Source organism: Oreochromis aureus, linkage group 14, assembly GCF_013358895.1.
Source record: "Oreochromis aureus strain Israel breed Guangdong linkage group 14, ZZ_aureus, whole genome shotgun sequence".
NCBI lineage: Eukaryota > Metazoa > Chordata > Actinopteri > Cichliformes > Cichlidae > Oreochromis > Oreochromis aureus.
The window spans coordinates 9282271-9301947 of record NC_052955.1 but is presented as its reverse complement, the minus strand read 5'-3'; the positions used below and the strand labels follow the sequence as shown (position 1 = coordinate 9301947).

The following is a 19677-nucleotide window of genomic DNA, read 5'->3' as shown; positions in this document are numbered from 1 at the left end:
AGCATTTTTAAAGTAGTGAGACCATTTTTAATTGTTAGCAGTTTTACCATTTTTTAAATTAACCTTTTCAATTCCTTATCTAAATTTGAATGTGCACATTTGCCACAAAATAATTTCCATAAACACATGTTTTAGCCATATAAGAGTCATTCTAAAAGTCACTTTATCTGTTTATGCTTTCACTTTATGGAAAAAGTTTTATCAAAAAATCAGTTGTGTTGTATTGCATCTGCACACTGATTCAAAGAAAGATTCGAAGGCTCACCACACATTCTCAGTGCACAGATGCAAAATATTTCAGTTTGTGTCTAGTGCTATGAAGCTGAGTGATGCATGATAGATATAGATATTGAACAGATGGGATACTTGGGATGAAGAGTTCAAATGTATCTTGCCTATAAAAGTGTCCTTTATTTGGAGTGCAAACAAAGACACATTACATAATATCTGCTCTGAACAAATGCCAGAACAAGGATGGTGTAAATCTTTCAGAATGCAGTTTGCTCCACCTTGTGGCTGTGGGAGTACAAGCACCGAGGCTCACAGTGCTGTTGGACATGGATAATATCGCCCATGATAACTTTTACATTCGAGGAGCAGTAAATATTGAGATACAGAAGTATCTGAAAGTATCTTCTTGTTTAGCAGAAAACTATTTTTGTAGTCTTTGAAGTTCAGCTGGTGTTTTCAGTTCTTTGCATCTACTATTAACTTGTCAGATGTTTTCATAGTGGAGCCATGGTATTTTTTAAGGCTACAAAGAATGGAGTCTCGAGGCAACACTTAAGTGCTGTAACACAAGTAGTAACAGGACATAGAAACTCGCACTGGCATGTTAACAGAAGCGTCTTAAAAACAACTTCACATATATAACAGAGCACAGGAAACAATTGTCTGGGAAATGTCTCAGATGTGGAAAATGTAAAATCCCACAACTGTTACAAGGAAATGATAACAGGCTGTAACTATGAACAGCAGGAGCCCATGTGCCAAGCATATGAAAGCAATGTATATGTCATCTTTTGTTATTTCTAAAAGTTGCAACTCTCTAGTCTATTAATAAGCTAAATGACTCATGGCACTGGTTAATGATCATTAATTTGTTTTCACTGTGCAAATATCAACAGTTCTGGATTGTAATTGTTATTTGTACCATACCCAAAGGTTTTAGTTATAGAGTTCTGTTTGCCACATGTTGTGAAACCAATCTGGTTTTAACCAGATGCTCTAAATAGGATAAGGAAAAGATTGTCTTAACCAGCCAAGTCAGCGGATTTGAAAAAAAAAAAAAAAAAAGCTACAATCTAAGACCCAATACTGTGCACACATTGAACTCAGTTTAGTTTTATTTATGTAACATCAGTTCAAAACTGCAGTTATCTAAGTGAGCTTCATATTGTAGGTAAAGATGTAGGTAAATATTAGAGAGAAAAGCTCTCTCTAAAAGTTCCCGTTTAGCAAGCACTTAGGGAATCAGAGCTCAGTCGTCACAGAAAGAGACCTCTGGAAGAACCCTGTTCGGGGAGAGGCAGCTGCTGTGACTGGTTGAGGGGTTAGAAAGGGAAGATGGCAAAGAAAAGCAAACAGACAGACATCTGGAGCTGAAAATCAGTGGACTGACTTTGTATTTTCAGCTTGTAAGCCTGAAATGAAAAAATCAGCCAATCACATTTAAAAAGTGACAGTTTGAAGGCCCAAGCTTCTTATCACCTTTATTTAATGCATTTAGAAAGCCCCTTAATCCTCGAAAATCCAAAACACTGAAATACAGTTACTATGCAGTCCCGTCATCCTATTAAACAGCCAGTGAGAGATAATGGAATCACCACACACTCGTTGCAGTGATAATCAAATGCAGTGTGGCTTTTGCACTTTGAATCAGAACACGCTCTCTCTGAATCAGTCCTTGACACACACGCTGGCACCGACACAAACATTTCATGTGCCACAAAGAATAAAGTAAGTCTTGATCCCAAGTACGGGCTCCTCTCATTTTACTTTTAAGTGGAAATGAAAGGAAAAAGTGCAACAGCAATCTTAACTGAGTGAGCTTTTCAGATATAGTACAAAGACCCAAACACTTTGTTGATTGGTTTCTAAAGATAGCAGGGCTGCTATGGTAACAGAAACTGACATCAGTTTCATCCAGCACCCAAGGTTGCCTGCAAGCTTCAAACCATGAAGGTGTGAAACGGTCTGTGAAAATACAAACTATGAGTAACCAAGCACCAGCAGCACTGATTCACAGGCACCTATTAGCTCAATTAATCAATGTAGTACCATACCTCTATTAAACTCTGTGTTGTTGACTACAGGTTAAAAGTAGCAACAAAATAGGCCTCTGTCTACCTGAAAGGTACCATCATGGCATGTTTTTCACAGGTTTTCTACTTTAAATAGTATGATTAGTTACATAGTCACTACACAGAGGTACCATAGTATTGTCATTAGCCAACTACTCTTGTTTTTTTTAATATCCTCACAGATCACTAGAGGGTGCTTCATGTCCTATTTGGCTATAGACCATATTACAAGCTCCTTTTTCTTCTAACCACAGAATCACTAAATCATAAGAGAGAACCGGAAATATCAGTGCTGAGTGCTAAATTATTAACAGTGGTGAAGCTCTCACATGTACCAACAGCCTGTAGTCTTACTGCACCAGTTTCAGTGATCAATAGCATAAAACCATACAGGTTTCTCTTCCATTTAAGTCAAGGTTGACAAAAGGTATGCTGGGCTTACCAGCTAATTAAAAATGACTTAGAAAAATCTCTTACAAAGAGTCATGGATGTAAGAGTGTTATTACTAGAATATTCATACTAATGCACTAACATTCAAACAGTTGTTCTTTTCTGTAACTCTTCAAGGCAGACCTCATTTTGCAAATTGATTTACAGTAAATATTCAACATGTCACATTTATGATTATGATAAGAAGAAACCATATCTGGATAAAAAAGGCACTTAATTTATCTTAAAATGAATGACTGTTCTGCCCAACTGTTCTTGGTCTTTGGTTAAAATAACAATTAAAAAATGGCCAAAACTACTTTAAAAGGTATTTATTTATAAGAAGAGCTCCACATGTAAGAATTTATAGTTCATGACAAAAACAGAATTAGTATTATTTGTCATATATGAGAAAGAAAAATATGCCTTTAGTGTTTTTTTTCCTCTAATACGTCACAGAGTCTGTGAGAAAAGGAGAAATATTGAGGACAGCTGTGCTACGCTGTTCCATAGAAGAACGACTGTATATACAAGTAGAGAAAAGGTAAACTATTTACTAAATTCTTTTCTCCAAGCACAAACAAGATTTCTGCAATTAGGTTTGGTTTAGTTTATTAAGATCCTCATTAGCTAAAGCAGCTATTCTTCCTGGGGTCACAGGTCTTTAAATTTTAACAGTGCATTATTACAATCTCCACACAGATATATAACATCAATAAAAGCATAAGACTTAACAAACTCTGTTTTAATTTAACCAGCTAAGACCTTTATGCTCCCTCCACAACAAAGGTAATGCATGCCACTCATAAAATGTCATAAAATGTCAAAGCCTGGATTAACTGTCTGATTGAGTCTGGTCTTTTAACCCCAGAAATCCCATTTCCTAAATTAGCGACAATCTTGATATGTTCTGTCCAGGATAATTTACTAAGATTATACACAGTCTCACAAACTTGGTCAACAAACACACAATTAATGGAAACCTTTAAAATTTGAGCTTTTGAAATAGAAAAGTTAGAACAAAGTATCATGCCTTATAGACATTCAAAATAAATTTATTGCTCCTTTTCCACTTAACTACTGACTTCAACTCAGAATCTAAATGACATTTAACTCTTTCTTAGTAGTAGCTAATATATATATATAGATGAATCATCTGCATACATTGAAATAATAGGCTTATTAAGGATGACTGTTATGCTATTAGTTAAGATAACATACAACAGTAGGCCAAGACACCTTTCTTGGGCCATTACACACTTAAAAGCCCTGACATTTAAGCCTGTCCTATTTACTGTTACTTAAATAATTCCATCCTTAATAATGCAAACTGGTTAAAACCATAACAGAATTTCTTCAACAATGAATTACATGAATTATATCAATTGCCACTGTAATGTCCAGCAGTACTACACCACCCATTTTCTTCTTTTCTTTGCTTCTTGTACACCACATACTGCATGCGGCGTGCTCTCTTGCATTTAGATCATGCAATGATTGAGCGGAAAACTGCAAAGTATGACTGAGGAAAACCATCAGAGCAGCCAAAACGCAGTACAGAGAGAAGCTGGATGGCTTCTATTCTACTGCTGACTCCAGGCACATGTGGCAAGTCCTACAACACATCACAAACTACACAAGCACTACCAGCATCACCAGCTCCATAGACAGCATCCCGATGACCTCAACACCTTCTACACCCATTCTGAGACCTCCAGCCTTAACACAGAGAGGAGACATACATACAGGACCACCAGCCCCTCATCCCTTCACCCAACAATCTCATCAGATCAGGTACACACAGCACCGAGGAAGATCAACCCTCATAAGGCAGCAGGACTAGACAACATCCCTGGGTGGACTCTCAGAGCATGACAATGAGTTAGCTGATGTTCTCTTCTTCATCTTCAACCTCTCCCTCAGCCAGTGTGTCAGGATTAGTAAAGGAATTTTACCCAGCATTACTACAAACATGGGCACTCCACAGGGATGCATCCTCAGCCCCATCCTCTACACCCAGTTCACCCATGACTGTGTTGTCTATAACAAGGCGCCTATCATCCTAAAGTTTGTGAATGACATCACAGTAATAGGATCCATCATCAGTGGGGATGAGCCGACAGCAGGGAGGTTGCAAATCTGATGAAAGATGAAAGAGATGGTAGTGGACATGAAAAAGGAGGGGAGAAGCCACCGGCCATTGTTCGTCTGGGAGCTTAAAGTGTGGGCAGTAGCGGTTATAGTTTCTGAGGAGGCTGAGGAAGTTTGGTATATGCCCTTGAATTCTCAGCAACTTCAACCGCTCCATGGTTGAGAGCATCTTGATCAACTGCATCACTGGGTGGTACAGCAACACTGATGCTATGGACTGCAAACGCCTGCAGAGAGTGTTGAATTGCTGAAAAGATCATTAGAATGCCACTGCCCTGTATGCAAAGCATCTATTATTGCAGAGTCCATAGGATAACTGCCTCCATGCTCAAAGACCCTACCCACCCCCAACATGGACTGTTCACACTTCTACCCTCAGCTGTATCCCCAGGTATAGAAGTGTGAAATCTAGGACCTCCAGGAGAAAGGACTGACTGGTTTTCCAATACAACTGAGTTGTTGTCATAGCAACACGGCCGAGCATCCCGTTACGTAATTAGTATGAGACACGATATTAGTGTAAAGTACGTAATTAGTACAACCCGAGTAGGTACTAATGGAAAAGGAACTTAAAGCCTTTTTTTCCATTAGTACCTACTCGGATCGACTTGGCACAGTTTTCAGGGTTTTCCATTAGGTCATAGTACCTGGTACCAGGTACTTTTTTAGTACCTCCTTAAGCAATCCAAGCAGGTACTAAAATGTGACGTCGTCAGACTGCATGCCACCGGTTAGCTGGTAAGAAGCATCACTCGATGAGTCATGAGGGCATTTCGTTCATGAAAATCAAAACCGCCCTTTTGGGGACTTTTCTTAATTTGCACATGCTTATTTGCACGCACACTACTGTCTGTCTGCTGCACATGCTGATGTAGCATTCTTAATTGTAAATTGTGTAAATATGTACTTACCCTTTTCCAGCTCAGAATCCTTTTACTTTATTTGTATACTTCTGCATAGCTTATATTTATATTGTATTTATTTTATTGTACTTAGTGTAGTTCCTTTTAATTGTTTCTATTGTTTTTAAATGATCATTTATTCCTGATTGGCTCACTATTTTCTAATTTGTCTTCTTTTTATTGTTCTCTCTCTCTTACCTATCAGCTTGAGTGTGTGTATATGTGGGCAAGTTAACTTCAGTCTCTGTTTCTTGTGGATTACCGCCTTCTAGCTCAGTGCAGCTGGAGGTAATGAGCTCACCTGTTTGCAATCACTCATCACTGCTTGCTACCTAAGGTTGAGAAAAGCCTGTAGTTGATGCCTGTGTCAGTGAAGTTGGCTCTTAATGCTTTATTGTTTACTCTGTTTTTGCCCTGACCTTTTTTTTTTCTTCTGCAGAGATGCTTAGGAGTGGAGTTTGAGAGAAATCGCAAAAAAGATTTGTCAATTTGCTGGTTCTTCTGTTCTGTTCTAAGTGGAACCCTTTGCTCAAAGATCCATTGAAATGTCTTCTTTTTTGCTGCAATGGAACTACATTGAGAGCTTTCTATGCTTGTGGGTTGTTTTAATGACGCTTCAATTAAAAATATGAAGAATAGTAAGAACAGTTAAAGTAGCTGACATAGTGTCTCAGCACATCAATGACCGCCCCCTCCCTCGACCCCCACTAGTTTGCTTACACAGCAAATTGACATCACCATCACCCTTCGCAGAGTGCTGAGCCATCTGGAGAACAGGAAGAGCTACGTGAGGATGCTCTTTGTGGACTGCAGCTCAGCGTTCAACACCATAATACCAGAGAACCTTACCACCAAACTGGACCACCTTCAGATCCCCCTGCCACCTGCTCCTGGATGAAAGATTTCCTTACAAACCAGCCTCAATCAGTCCGACTCGGCCCCCACCTCTCCCCGCCGACTGTCACTCAGCACTGGATCCCCACAGTGCTGCATTTTCAGCCCCCTACTTTACGGCCTGTACACCCACACACCCAACTAACATCCACCATGGTTGGGTTCATCTCTAATGGAGATGAAACAGTGTACAGGCAGCGGTAGAGAACTTGTCCCACTGGTGCTCTCAAAATAACCTGAAGCTAAACGTCCTTAAAATAAAAGAAATCATAATGGACTTCAGGAGGCACAGATAGGTCCACTCCCCTCTGATTATAAATGGAGAATGGGTGGAATCAGTTTCCACCTTTCAGGTTTCTGGGCACCCACATCTCCGCTGATCTCACCTGGACCCACAACACCAACGCCCTATTAAAGAAGACCCAAAGGCAGCTGCACTTCCTCTGTGTCCTAAGGAAGAGTAACCTGGACGGGAAGCTTCTGGCCTTCTACTGCTCCTCACTGGAGAGCGTGCTCTCCTACCAGTGTTGGGGAGTAACAGAATACATGTACCGGCGTTATGTATTTAAAATACAAAATATGAGTAACTGTATTCCTTTAGAGTTTACCGTTTAAAAAGGTGGTATTCAGAATACAGTTACTTTGTTGAAATAAATGGATTACACGGCGGTCTTTTCCTGTTTCATATGTTTTGCTATGCCCTCTCTATTTTTGGTAATTCCACGCCGGTGGAAACCCAAACAAAACACGCTTCAAGAGGCTCTAATGCCTGGGTCTCAATCTCGCGGCCCATGTCACCTCTACTTGCGGCCCGCATAATGACGTGACGAAATATTTTTTTAAATTATTATTCAAAAAATTATTTAATATGAAGGCAATAGGCAGAGTGTTACAGGCATAGCCCTAAAGAATGTAGCCTCATGGGCAGTGTAGTTCGTGCTGCAGGGAGAATGGACTGCCATACCCGTTATGTGTCTGTGAGTGTGAGGGAGGGAGAAAAAGGAGAGTCGAAAAGTACGAGTTGTCACCGACCAGAAACGGGAGATGGAAGCATGTAAATATAATAATAACCACTTCAGCCAAAAAGAGTGCCTGACGAGCCCAGTTGTAAGTAAGCTATTAAGACTCGATTGTAAACTGTGTTCGTGTTTTCCTCCGAAACAATAAGTTCAGTTGGAGCATCCTTTCAACGCCTCTCTCTGTCTCTCGCTAGCAAAGTTGACCCAGACAACAAAGTAAAGCTAGTTTTCAGCTACGAGCCCAACACGGAACCCACCGTATTAGCCACAGGTCCCTTTACTATGGTTCGGAGCCGCGGACCTGTTTTATATACGTGCAGAATAGTTTTCTATATGAGATTGCTGCAAAAAAAGCAGCCTTACCTAATGTCCACCCTACTGTTACTCATTTTATATTAAGATTTAAAAATGTAGTTGGTATTGGTATGGCGAGTTACCTTCAGTGACTCGCCATCTGATCTGAGTAACCCTTAATAAATCACACAGCAATAGTACATTCATGTAGTTGTAAAAAGCATGATAATATATTAAGTAATCCAAAGTATTCAGAATACGTTATGTTACGCAGGAGGCATTACTGAGTACAGGAAGGCTGCGCAGAGGGTAATTAACACCGCCCAAAAAGTAATTGGTTGCCCTTTGCCACCCTTTGAAGCCATCGCTAGTTCCTCCTGTCTCAGAAAAACCAGGGCCATCACAGGTGACCCCTCGGGCCCCACCCACTACCTGTTTGACCCGCTGCCCTCTGGTCGGCGCCTCTGGTCAATCAGGTCCCACACCTCCAGATTCACTAACAGCTTCTTCCCCTGGGCTATTTGGGGTGCTAAGAAACACTATTCCCCCCTCACCTCACCCCACCCCTGCCCACCCACCTCAACAATCTGAGCCATGATCTGAGTAACCCTTATCACTCAGGTTACTCACAGACAGACTCTATACTCAAACCAAGTCCTTTTGCACTGCTTCCAAGCACTTTGTTCTCCATTGTGTGCCTTTCTCTTGTTTTGTATATATATGCTTCAACTGTATATATCTCTTCTGTTTGCTATTTATTCCTGATGTCTTTAGTATTTTTATCTGTTTTTACTCCTGCACAGCTGGCATGGAGCACCTATAATTTCACTGTACATGTACAATGACTAAAAAGTTCTATTTTATCTATATATGTACTACAGTCAGGAGCCTGTTTATTATTAGACAGTTCTGCGAATTCCAATTGATATTCAGGTCACCTGTAAAGTAGATCTCATAATTAAGATCACAAATTTGATCTAATATGTCACACATTGTATACAGATAAAAAAAAAAACCCTTCACACTTGGTCTATAACAACAAGCCATTAACACTTTCATTTGGCATTAAATCATAAATGTCTAAGTTCAATCTATCTGCCATACATACTCCTCACCCTTGCTGAAGATACTGTATGATTGAACCATTAATTCTCCATTCATTCTCAAATGTAAACTCAAGATGTGTCTGATATTACTAAGATATGTTATCTGAGAATAATATATTATGTAACTTATTTTAAATAAGAAATAAGTTACGTATTCTATTTCTAGAATATGTTTCTGCTTCTACAGTATTTATGTGTCCTATCATTAATCCTTTTCTCAGTAGTTTAGAATGACCTAACATAGACTAAACACACAGAAATGTCATTGCTTACCAAAAGACAACCAAACAACTGGAGGACTTCTAACTGAAGAGAGGTACATGATGTGGTAGCAAGACAAGATAACACTTACATTAGCATTCAATTTTATTTATTCAGATCAATTTAAATACATGTGACAAGTTACTAAACTGAAGAGTAATCACAAATTTCTAGAACGCCTTTAACCTTGCAAGCAGTGTTAGGAAAATGTAAATCATACTGAAAGAACTGGAAGAACTACACCTAAATCAACACATGAAGAAATTTTGTTTATATAGAGCCACTTTAAAATATAACTTCAAACAGATTTTAAAAAAAGAAGAAGATTAAACTGGCAATCTGCATATGATATAAAAATTTTAACAAAATATTTTTATAAAATCATCATTGTATATCTCAGTGATATACAGAGATATGGCCAGTGAATAAACACACTCAGTTATGTTTATACACTGGCCATCACACAGTTGCCTAGGAACTCCAGGTGGGGATAAAACAGCATGTAAAACCCATCACTTTTATCATTGATGATGTTGCTTAGTGAACGCTGGGCAATACCAGCCTGCTGTACCTAGTTTAAACGCTGGTTGATTGCCATCGTAAAACTGTTTAAATAAATGGGTCAAAGCTGTAGCTTTAACAGCTAAGCACCCACAAAAACATAAAAATGAAGTGCTTACGTTATTGTGGATCAACTGTAAGTTATTGCAAAATAAGTTAAACTATAAATCAAGTTAAATGTAGTTCACTAGTCTGCAACACTGCCTGCAAGGTTACAACAGTTACTACAGGACCAAATCTAGATTACATCATCTAAATTCCAACTGCAAAAATAAGAATAAAGCTTTCCCTTTCACCTCCCAGTGTAGGAGAGAAGGGTCTTTTGTACTTGACAGTATGATTAAATTTCAAATTACCTCCAGTACTGAATACAATATCAGTGTTAAAACTGTTGATTATTTCTTCTGTACAAATAACTGGACACTGGGTTAAGATACAGTATTTTTGCATAGCATAGTAAGTGGGCAATAAAAGAGTAGAAGATAGGCAGCGGGGTGTAAGGATTCTTTGGAATGAATTGCTCAGTGTAAAACATAAATTATTAACTGGTTTGGCAATTGCTTGAGGATCAAGTCGGCACTGATGCCTGTCCTCAGCACATATTTTTGTGGGTGTATGCATCTCATATAATTTGTGATTTTCTAATACCATTATATACCAGATAGAATTCATGATTAAGCAGAATAGGTAATTTACCACAGTACAGTTTATCACAAGCAAACTTATTTCAATAAACTATTTTAAGTTTTACTTGCTGGCAGATTAATTTTTATATTTTGTCAGCTCATCCTTATCAAGTTCTTTGCAAGAAGGTTTAATCTCCTTGAATTCCTTCTCATCAGTCTGTGAAACGTCCACAATTATGTCCTCAGTCTGATGTTTTCCTTGCATTTCTTCATCAGTACCCAACATTTCTTCTTCTGGCAATGAGCATATTTCATCACATTTCAGAGAAGGGAGTTTTTTCCTTCTGTGAAGGGATCCAGTGTTTGAATCTTCTTTGGTAGCCCCTTTTTGAGTCTTTCCTGCAGTAGACAAAATAACTGAACCACTGATTTGGCTATTAAAGCAAGCAGACCTGGTGATTTTGGCAGGTTGTAGGGTGGTGTTGGTAGTGTTGGTGGTGGCAGTGAACATATCAAAGATGTCCTGCTTCTGTTGAGACTCATCAGTAGGGAATTTAGGAGAATATTTGAATGGATTTCCAGGGTAAGCCAAGGTGGTACTTGCAATATTACCTGCTAGCCCGGGTTTACCTTTCATCATTCCCAGAACTTCAAAGCGAAAGCTGGAGATATCCTGTTTGAGCTCCTATCAATTATTGGGAATCTGAGATTAAACAGTGGAAAAAATATATGGAAAACATAATACAACTGGGTATTTAAGCTTAAATGATAAAGAATTTAATGCTACCTTGAAATTTTCTTCTGTCAACCCCTGCTCTGTCTTGGCATCTCTAATCATTGCAGCCACATATCGTTTCATGAGGTTCTTCAAAACCTCCTAAAACACATTATTTTTAAACAAGTGAAGAGTTATGTTTACATTTAATCATTTACATTTAATCGAAATAGGATAGTAAAAAAACAAACAAAAATAATATACAATACAGTACAATATAATACAAATTATTACCTGATACTCATGGCTTAATTTTACATTTTCAGCTGCACGTCTCTGCAATTACAAGAAAAACAAAAGGCTCATTAAGACAGCACCAGGTTATTTCCATTTTCACTGATTAGGTGATTTTTTTTTTCTTACTTGCCCTTTTTCAATAGGTAATCGTTTGACACACATTAACATGGATGAATTCATTTTCGAAGCCACTTAGAGGCTGTAATAGTAGACAGGGTATAAACAGGCATGCATGAAAATGTATGCCATGCAGTGGTGACAGTACAGGTCAGAGAAAATCTCTGGAAACACTTTACCCCCAAAGTTTCAAAGGTTTCAAGACGTTTTGTGCTTGGTCTCCTAAACAAATGTGTTTTTATCCATCCAATTAGATAATAAACTGACTTTGGACTGGGTATTATATTGAATGGAGATGGCAAAGTTCCCCCTTCTTCAAAATAGCTCATCCATAATTTTGTCCGTGCAAATTTCCACTCTATGTCTGCATGATCCTGAAAAGAAACACAAACAATTTATACAAAAAAGCAATAGGCAGATTATTTTGATAACTCTAATGGGAAATAAATAATTGTGTAATCTTTATTTTGCTACTTACAGCAATGTGCTGGTATGAGTTGTTCATCATTGCAATTAGCATGTTTAGAAGCACTACCAGGGAGATGATATTATAGGTGCCAAACATGGTAGAGCCCACAAACTCTGTGAATGTATGGTCCGGCTCCACGTTCGTCACATACAGGTTAATCAGGCCAAAGATAGACCAAAATAATGACTGCAGTGTTTCAAATAGCCTAAAAAGAAAACAACCATACATCACAGTATGCACTGTTGGAAAAACAAACATATTAATCAAGTCAGATTTTCATGGGTAATTTATGTAAGAATTTCAACTTGCGTGGAGAAAGCGTTGTTTTGCTGATTACAGCGGATGCCCTTGCAAGTCCCATTAGTTTTTGTTTCATAGTAAAAATAGAGCTGGTTGAGGCCATTGGCAAATGCTAGCAGCACTAGACAGTAGATGAAGAGAAATTTAAGGATGTCCAGAAGCATGCGGCCCAATGAAATCTGTAAAGGCCCCAAATGGGAGTTGGCAGTGAAAAGACTAATGAGACGCAAGGAGCTGAAAATGTTGGCGATGGAAAACAATGCCTCTGCCACCAACGTTGGGTGCCACGTTTCCCAGGTGTCTCTCAACTGGCACTTTGCACTGTACTGTTGAAAAAAGAAAAAGAACAATAGTCAAACATGCTCAATACTGATAGCACACAATGTCAACTTTTCCGGCATGATGCTTGCTCCAGCACAAAGTAACAAATAAAACAGACAGACAGATAGAAGCCTTTAATATAAATTACCTTAATATAGGCAACAATCTTCAGTGAAATTGTTGCAAGATACAAAGAGTTCATTATGAAATCCATCAGGTTCCACCAGTCATCTATGTAGTCTTCTAAACCACTATCCCACATCTGTTTGATCTCAGCCCATAAAAAGCCTTCAAGGAATGAAAATAAGATGTGTCATTGTTGTATTTTTGCTTAGGTATTTGTCCAGAGGGAAACACACATGAGACGCAATGAATGAAATCATGTGACAAACCTCTGTTTAGACTACAGTGTTCATGTACACAGGAGTGAAAGCTAAAAAGAGTCTGCAATGTGTGTGTATTATTACCAAGCACCCAGGGCAGGATTATCCATTCCACAATGGTGGGTGGTGGGCCCTGACGGTGTTCCAACCGATCATCACTCTGTAGATGCTGCGAGGCCAAGAAGAGCAGGAAGAGGAACGTCAGGTAGGAAGCAGTGTGACAGATGAACTTGATGAAAGGCTTACGGATGAATAAGCCATAGCGGCTCTTTGGAGCGATCAGGTAGAAGATGGATAACAGCGGATACATGAGGCCAATGAAGATACAAGTGATGAGCTTTACTGCCCAGTGACGCCTCCTCCAGCCGGGGAATTCATCATACCAGCGAGATGCCAGCAGCTGCTGGCAGTTGGGCTGAGCAACAAACTAGGAGACAAAGATAGAGACAAATAAAGATTAAAGATGTTTACATGAAATAAATTGTCTCTCAGGTCCAACCAAAAACTGACTAAACAGAACAAAGGTAATTAATGGTGCACACAAGCTATTTTTTTGCCACAATAGATCAAGAACTCCAAAAAACTAGAAACATTCATTCAAGACAAAGAGTTTCAAAAAGGTATTTCTCAAGTGATGTTCAATGCTCTGTTAAGAAATGATTGCCAGATCTTTTCCCCATGCACATTTTCTCTGCTCTATGAGATTTGATATAAAAGTCTGTTGGACATCTGCAGATGGTGATGGAATTCAATTTCAACATAACCCAGTTATCGCTAAATGGATCCCAATTATGGTACTAAAAAGCATTTTGTTGCGGGTGATGAGGTCATCTATCAGTGCAGAATCTGCCTTTTTAAAGTTTCCTTCAGGAACTGTCCTGGCCAGATTTGAACTTGACATAAAATGACTGGAGGCAAATGGTGGCATCTGGAAGGAACAGATTTTGTATGGGGACATTTTCTGACGGTGAAAATGACGCTACACAGATCTCACGCTAGACTCTCCTACATCAATTAGTGTTCTTACTTCTGTTTCACAGTATATTGCAAATTACATCATATAGAACATTGATATTCACTCTATTATCTAAAAATTCACAGATAACACTACCACTATTTGTAATAGTTACTGTAGTGAGAATCCAAAATTCAAAATCAGTTAAATATATTTTGTACTTTTTAAACACTTAACACTTTGGATTTGGAGTTTGAGCTCAGGTTCAGAGGAAAATGTGCAAAAGCAGAATGAGCACAGCAAGTAGCAAGAAAAGAAACCTCCAGAGAAATCTCCAAAGAATACAAGAAAGAAGATTTTCATGATACTAATATTGCTGACATCAAACAAGTTCTTGTTTGTGTAGTCCAATTAATATTGAAGTGAATAATTTTTTTAAATCCTTGACTAATATGGCTCTGTGTCTGTCTTTTTAATCTGAATTGTTATTAGAATTGCTATTATTGTTATTATTAAACAATGATATTCTACACTCATGAGCCACTCTATTAGGTACACATGTACAACATGTTACAACAAAGATTTCTAATGATGGCAAACATGGCAACAACTCATGGCATGTAGACATGGCCAAAACAACCTGCTGAGGTTCAAATGAGCACCAGAATTAGAAGGAGAGATGATTTAAGTGACGTTGAATGTTACATGGCTGTTGGTGTCAGACAGGGTGGTCTGAGAAAACTCCTGATCTACTGGGATTTTCCCACACAGACTCTACTACTGTGTACAGAGAGTGATGCAAAAAAAGCAAAATATCCAGTGAGAAGCAATTTTCTGATACAGCTGGCAGAGGAGAATGGCCAGACGGCTTTGAAGTGATAGACTAGACATGGTAGGGTCAGAATCTGGCATAAGCAACATGAAAGCATAGCTTTTCAACAGTCCAGGTTAGTGACAGTGGTGTATGGTGTGGGCGATCAGCATTTAAACACCACAGTGTACTTCAGTGTTGTTGCTGACCATGTTCGTCCCTTTATGACCACAGTGTACCCATTTTTTGATGATTCCTTCCATCAGGATAACTCTGCATGTCACAAAGTTAAAATCAAGTCACCAGAATATTGGAAAAATGTTACCTTGTCTCATGACAAGGTAACATAATACAAAATAATACAGAGACCCCCTATGAGCAATAAACAGTGGAAGCAAAAACTACCTTTTAACAGGAAGAAACCTCGGGCAGAACCAGGTTCCAGAGGGAGACGCCATGGTTGGGGGTAATGGGAACTGCTTTTTATCATCGGTTCAGTTTTCTGTAAGGCCCATTAAATATAATGCTAATGCTGTTTTTAAATGTGCTGATGTAGATTTTTAATATGGACCCTTTATCTGTATTACAGCTAAAGAGGTTTAAAATAAATTTACAAATAATCACATAAGCTGAAAACCAAATGTCAAAAATGTTTTTTAAAAAAAGAAAATGATCTTTTTCTTACCAAGATCATTTTTCTCACTTCAGGCTCACTGGAGTCCATTTAGGCCAAATGATTAGATAAACAAAATTAGTAGGAAGGCCTGTCTAAAGCCTTTTCCATGGAGATAAATTGTAGCACACAGAACTGTTGGCAGTCATACTGATCTTTCTTATTCATGTCGCCAACTGTGTCATCAAAATACACTGCTGACTCTTAAAGCCTCAATTCTAAGACTACATGGGTGGTATGAGCCATTAGCTCTGCAAATACTATACAACTGCTGTAGACAAACAAGACCCAAAAGCTCCACACAGCCTCTTTAATGAGTGGAATAAATGAAAGACACCCGCAGAGTGCACGCAATGTGTACTTTATATTCCAGTCTGTTATCCAGGAAACACCAAAACAAACAAAGCAATCCTGAATTTGTAACAGTGTAAGTAGAGTTAAACCATATACCAGAAAGAGCTGCATGTGAAAACATAAATGCCAGGTGGACTGAACATTAACTGGTGTTTACTCTCACAGCTACCTGGTATAAACGCTGTGTGATGCACCGATGTGACAATAGCACCGGTCACTGTCAGGTGAATTCACAGGGAGCAGGTGGGGTCAGGTGACCTGCCTCTGCCTCTATACATGCTCTACAGAGACACCACCCTCACCAAAACAAAACAGATTCTCCCGACACTATTCGCCGTTTAGGTGTGAAAAAAAGTTACATGTTGTGACCTGACACCAAAAGCACCACTTTTTAAAAACTTGTTGTCACCTGCTCTGTGTTAGGTTGATATTCATGCAATGTACTGTTATACTCCAAAATAAATTAAACATACATATAATTATGAATGAGACAGATCTTTGTGTGAATGCCACAGTATCTAATTATTAGTAGATTTTCTTTAAATTGCCGCAAATAATACAAAACTGGCATGTAATTGAGAAATATCCAGAGAATATGTTAAAAGACAGTAAAAGGTCCCCACCCAGTTTAAAATATTATGAGTTTGTATTTCAGGGAAATGGCCATTACTTCTCCCATCATTATCCTCAATTATCCAATTATCGTGGGATTCTCTAAGAGGGCTACTGTAATGCATCGCTAAGAGCCAGCCTGGCAATTACATATTGCTCTAAACTCCCACAGGACATCTCCACCCAGGCCATTTACAACTCATCTTGGCGCATTTCTTGTCATATTCAACTAGAGTGATTCTTATTTCTTGTTGCCTCTCTGAATGTGCGCTGGTGTAGACAAATTCCTGTATTCATGTCTTTTTCACCTTGAATATATCCAGAAAAAAAACGTTTTGTTCCAATGTGACAAAGACCATATCGAAATCAAATAAAAGCTCACCTCTTTCTGGGAATATTTGATAGCCAGTTTCAGTCGGGCCAGCTCATTAGTGTTCTCATCAAGCAACGGGTTGATGTCGTCACGGTAGTTGAGGATTACTTCCAGTTCTCTGGAACTACGGGTCTGGTCCAAGAGGTCCTTTGCGAATTGTTTACATGTACGGGACAGCTCTTCATACTCTGATTTAAATTCGTTCTCCACCGTGCTGAGCTCCTTCAGCTCCCAGCTAAGCTGAAATGCCGTGAGGAAAGGATCCTCGCTTGAGAGGGCAATGAGTGACGGGCTGGCAAGGGCCTTGTAGATGTTTAGACGAGAACGGGAGTGACGCAGGACATCCACGTCTGAACTGGACACACACTCCATACAGTTGCAACGTATAGCGTGTGGCTGGGGTATAGAAACCCCTCGCTGCAAGAGCAGTTTGATGATCTCATAGTTGTTAGTTTGAGCTGCGAGGATGATTGGAGTAATGTCTGGGGTGAAGTCTGAAAACTGTTTGTCCAGCAGAGCTGATGGAACCTTTTGAAGAAACCAACAGAGCAACACACAAATGAATAGACATAAAATAACGCATTTACAGTACACAAACATTTTATCACAAAAGTACAATGCTTTTAAACCTCTCACAGGAACTGAAACAACTCTTTGACTGGATCTAATTTCATTTGTCTTCAGTCTCTAACCATCTTGTCTAACAGCAAGCACACAACTAATGGCTTGTGGTTCAGCTGGCCTCAAAGTGTCTTCCTGGTTGGAAGCAACACCCTGTTTTTTCCCTTTTCACAGAATACATAGAGAGAAGCAAGCAGTACTGGAAGACCTAATTTACAAAGATGTCAAGAAGCTAAACACAAGCGGGGCCTTTCTCAAAGCATCTGATAAACAGACTGTGGAGAATGGCTAATTTGTTGTAAAAGCTGGAGCAGAAAGACCCACAGAAGCAGGGGTTTGGTAACTTATGAGAGAAGATAATAGCTTTATTCCCTAAATCATCCAGTCATAGCTAGAATACAAGGGCAAAGAACACACTTATTTGCATCTTATCTCTTTCAGAGTCAGACTAGAAAATAAAATGATTTTTCTCACTGCTCCTACTTAAACATATGAGGAGTTTATACTATATACAAATATTTAACAATAAATTCCTGTATACAAATATAACCATGTAATAATTAGTAACTTGTAGTAAGACAGTGAGACACTTCTGCTCTAACGTAACCATGTAAAGTAAAGTCATTGTCAAATGTCTCTATGCAAATACATTACAAAAGTATAATGCACAATAATATCACAGATATGTTGAAAGGTCAGCAATAACTGCAAATCAGATGTCACTGATTATAGATGGTACCTGCTTTTCCCCACGTGGCTTCTTGTGGTTGAGCAGCAGCTCAACGGCCCCCACTACCTCTTTACGGATGGCATGTAGCAGGGCATCACCCACGTGTACGTTATAGCTGAGCAGCAGCTCAATAATCTCCAGGTTCTCGTTTTCAATAGCAATGAGCAGAGCTGTGCGTCCTAGGGGGTCAACGCAGTTGATGTTGATCCTGAAGTAGATCTCAGCCTCATCCAGAGCTTGCTTCACGCTGGCGTAGTCCCCCTTCTCTACAGCCCCCAGGTAGGCCCGCTCCAGAGCAGAGAGCTCCGATTCTGCCCGCACGATCCGCAGAGGGATGCGGTCCCTGTACGTGGAGCTGTCAGCTTTCTTATAGTACAGCTGAGACATTGCTGCCCAAGCTGTCTCAGTCTTCACGGAGAATTACTGAAAAATAAAGACAAGAAAAAATACCAAGTCAAATGTCAACTACTGACAAAGACTGACCGTGTTATACTTTTATACACGAAAAAGACATATTTCTGCTCACATGACACATTTTGAGATGCCAGTGCTTAACCAAAAACAAAACAAACAAACAAATAAAAACAGGTATGTTTGCCTTTAAAACATTGTAAAATATATATTTAATCACCCATACTAACACAACGAATAACAATAACATATCATCGTTAACTGAACGATGATTAAAGTTGTTTTTCGCTTACAAATGCAGGAAAAAAAGCGACTAAAATCCTTTAGTTTTCGTTTAAAGTACCCTAGTCCTTGTTTAATCGTGGCTTTAATAACACACGAAAGAATACAAACTTTACCTCCTGATGCTTTCCAGTTGTAAGTCACATGAATCAGTCGACGAAGCTCCGCGCACAGCTGCAGTCGGAAAGGGAAGCTGCGCGCTCTGATTTTTTTTTTTTTTTAATCTCTGAAGTCTCCACCAAAGAGTCTGCAACTTAATGGCATGTCAGGTCCCCTGCCCACCCCTTTCCTTCAGTTTACCGCAAATGTCTCTGTAAAATACACGCAAGAAAACAGCACGTGACGTTCATCCAGGCGCAATTTCTACTGTAACTGTAACTTTGTTTGTAGGTTTAAGGACATTAACACTGGTGTAACAGGTGTCGGGGGTAATGCTAAATAAACGAAGGAACAAAACGAGTAATAACGGTGCTTAGAAAATAAGATCATTAGTCTCTTAAGGGCGGGATTAAAATCATACAAAATAAATAAATTTAAAAAAACAGTTAAAATATGTTCGTGTGAGTGTATAGCTCACATGAACAAATTTTAATTGTTATTATTAGATAACGGCCAAATCATTAGATACACATTGTTAATACTCGTTTGGACCCTCTTTTGCCTTCCGCAGAGATTTTGTTTTTGGTAGCTGTGGCGACCATTTGAG

General features: G+C 39.0%; 1 protein-coding gene across 1 annotated transcript; it reads right to left on the bottom strand.

Annotated features, from left to right (window-relative positions):
• Positions 1-9452: 9452 nt before the first annotated feature.
• On the bottom strand, positions 9453-19158 carry trpc4b (transient receptor potential cation channel, subfamily C, member 4b). Its single transcript, XM_039622275.1, has 12 exons — positions 19088-19158; positions 18288-18701; positions 16937-17455; positions 13234-13576; positions 12915-13054; positions 12455-12771; positions 12155-12350; positions 11856-12050; positions 11557-11598; positions 11335-11424; positions 11160-11232; positions 9453-10946 (listed from the first exon to the last, which is right to left on the bottom strand). Exons 2-12 carry the CDS (start codon positions 18663-18665, stop codon positions 10684-10686), a joined length of 2556 nt encoding a protein of 851 aa, XP_039478209.1. The 5' UTR covers positions 18666-18701; positions 19088-19158; the 3' UTR covers positions 9453-10683.
• Positions 19159-19677: the final 519 nt, after the last annotated feature.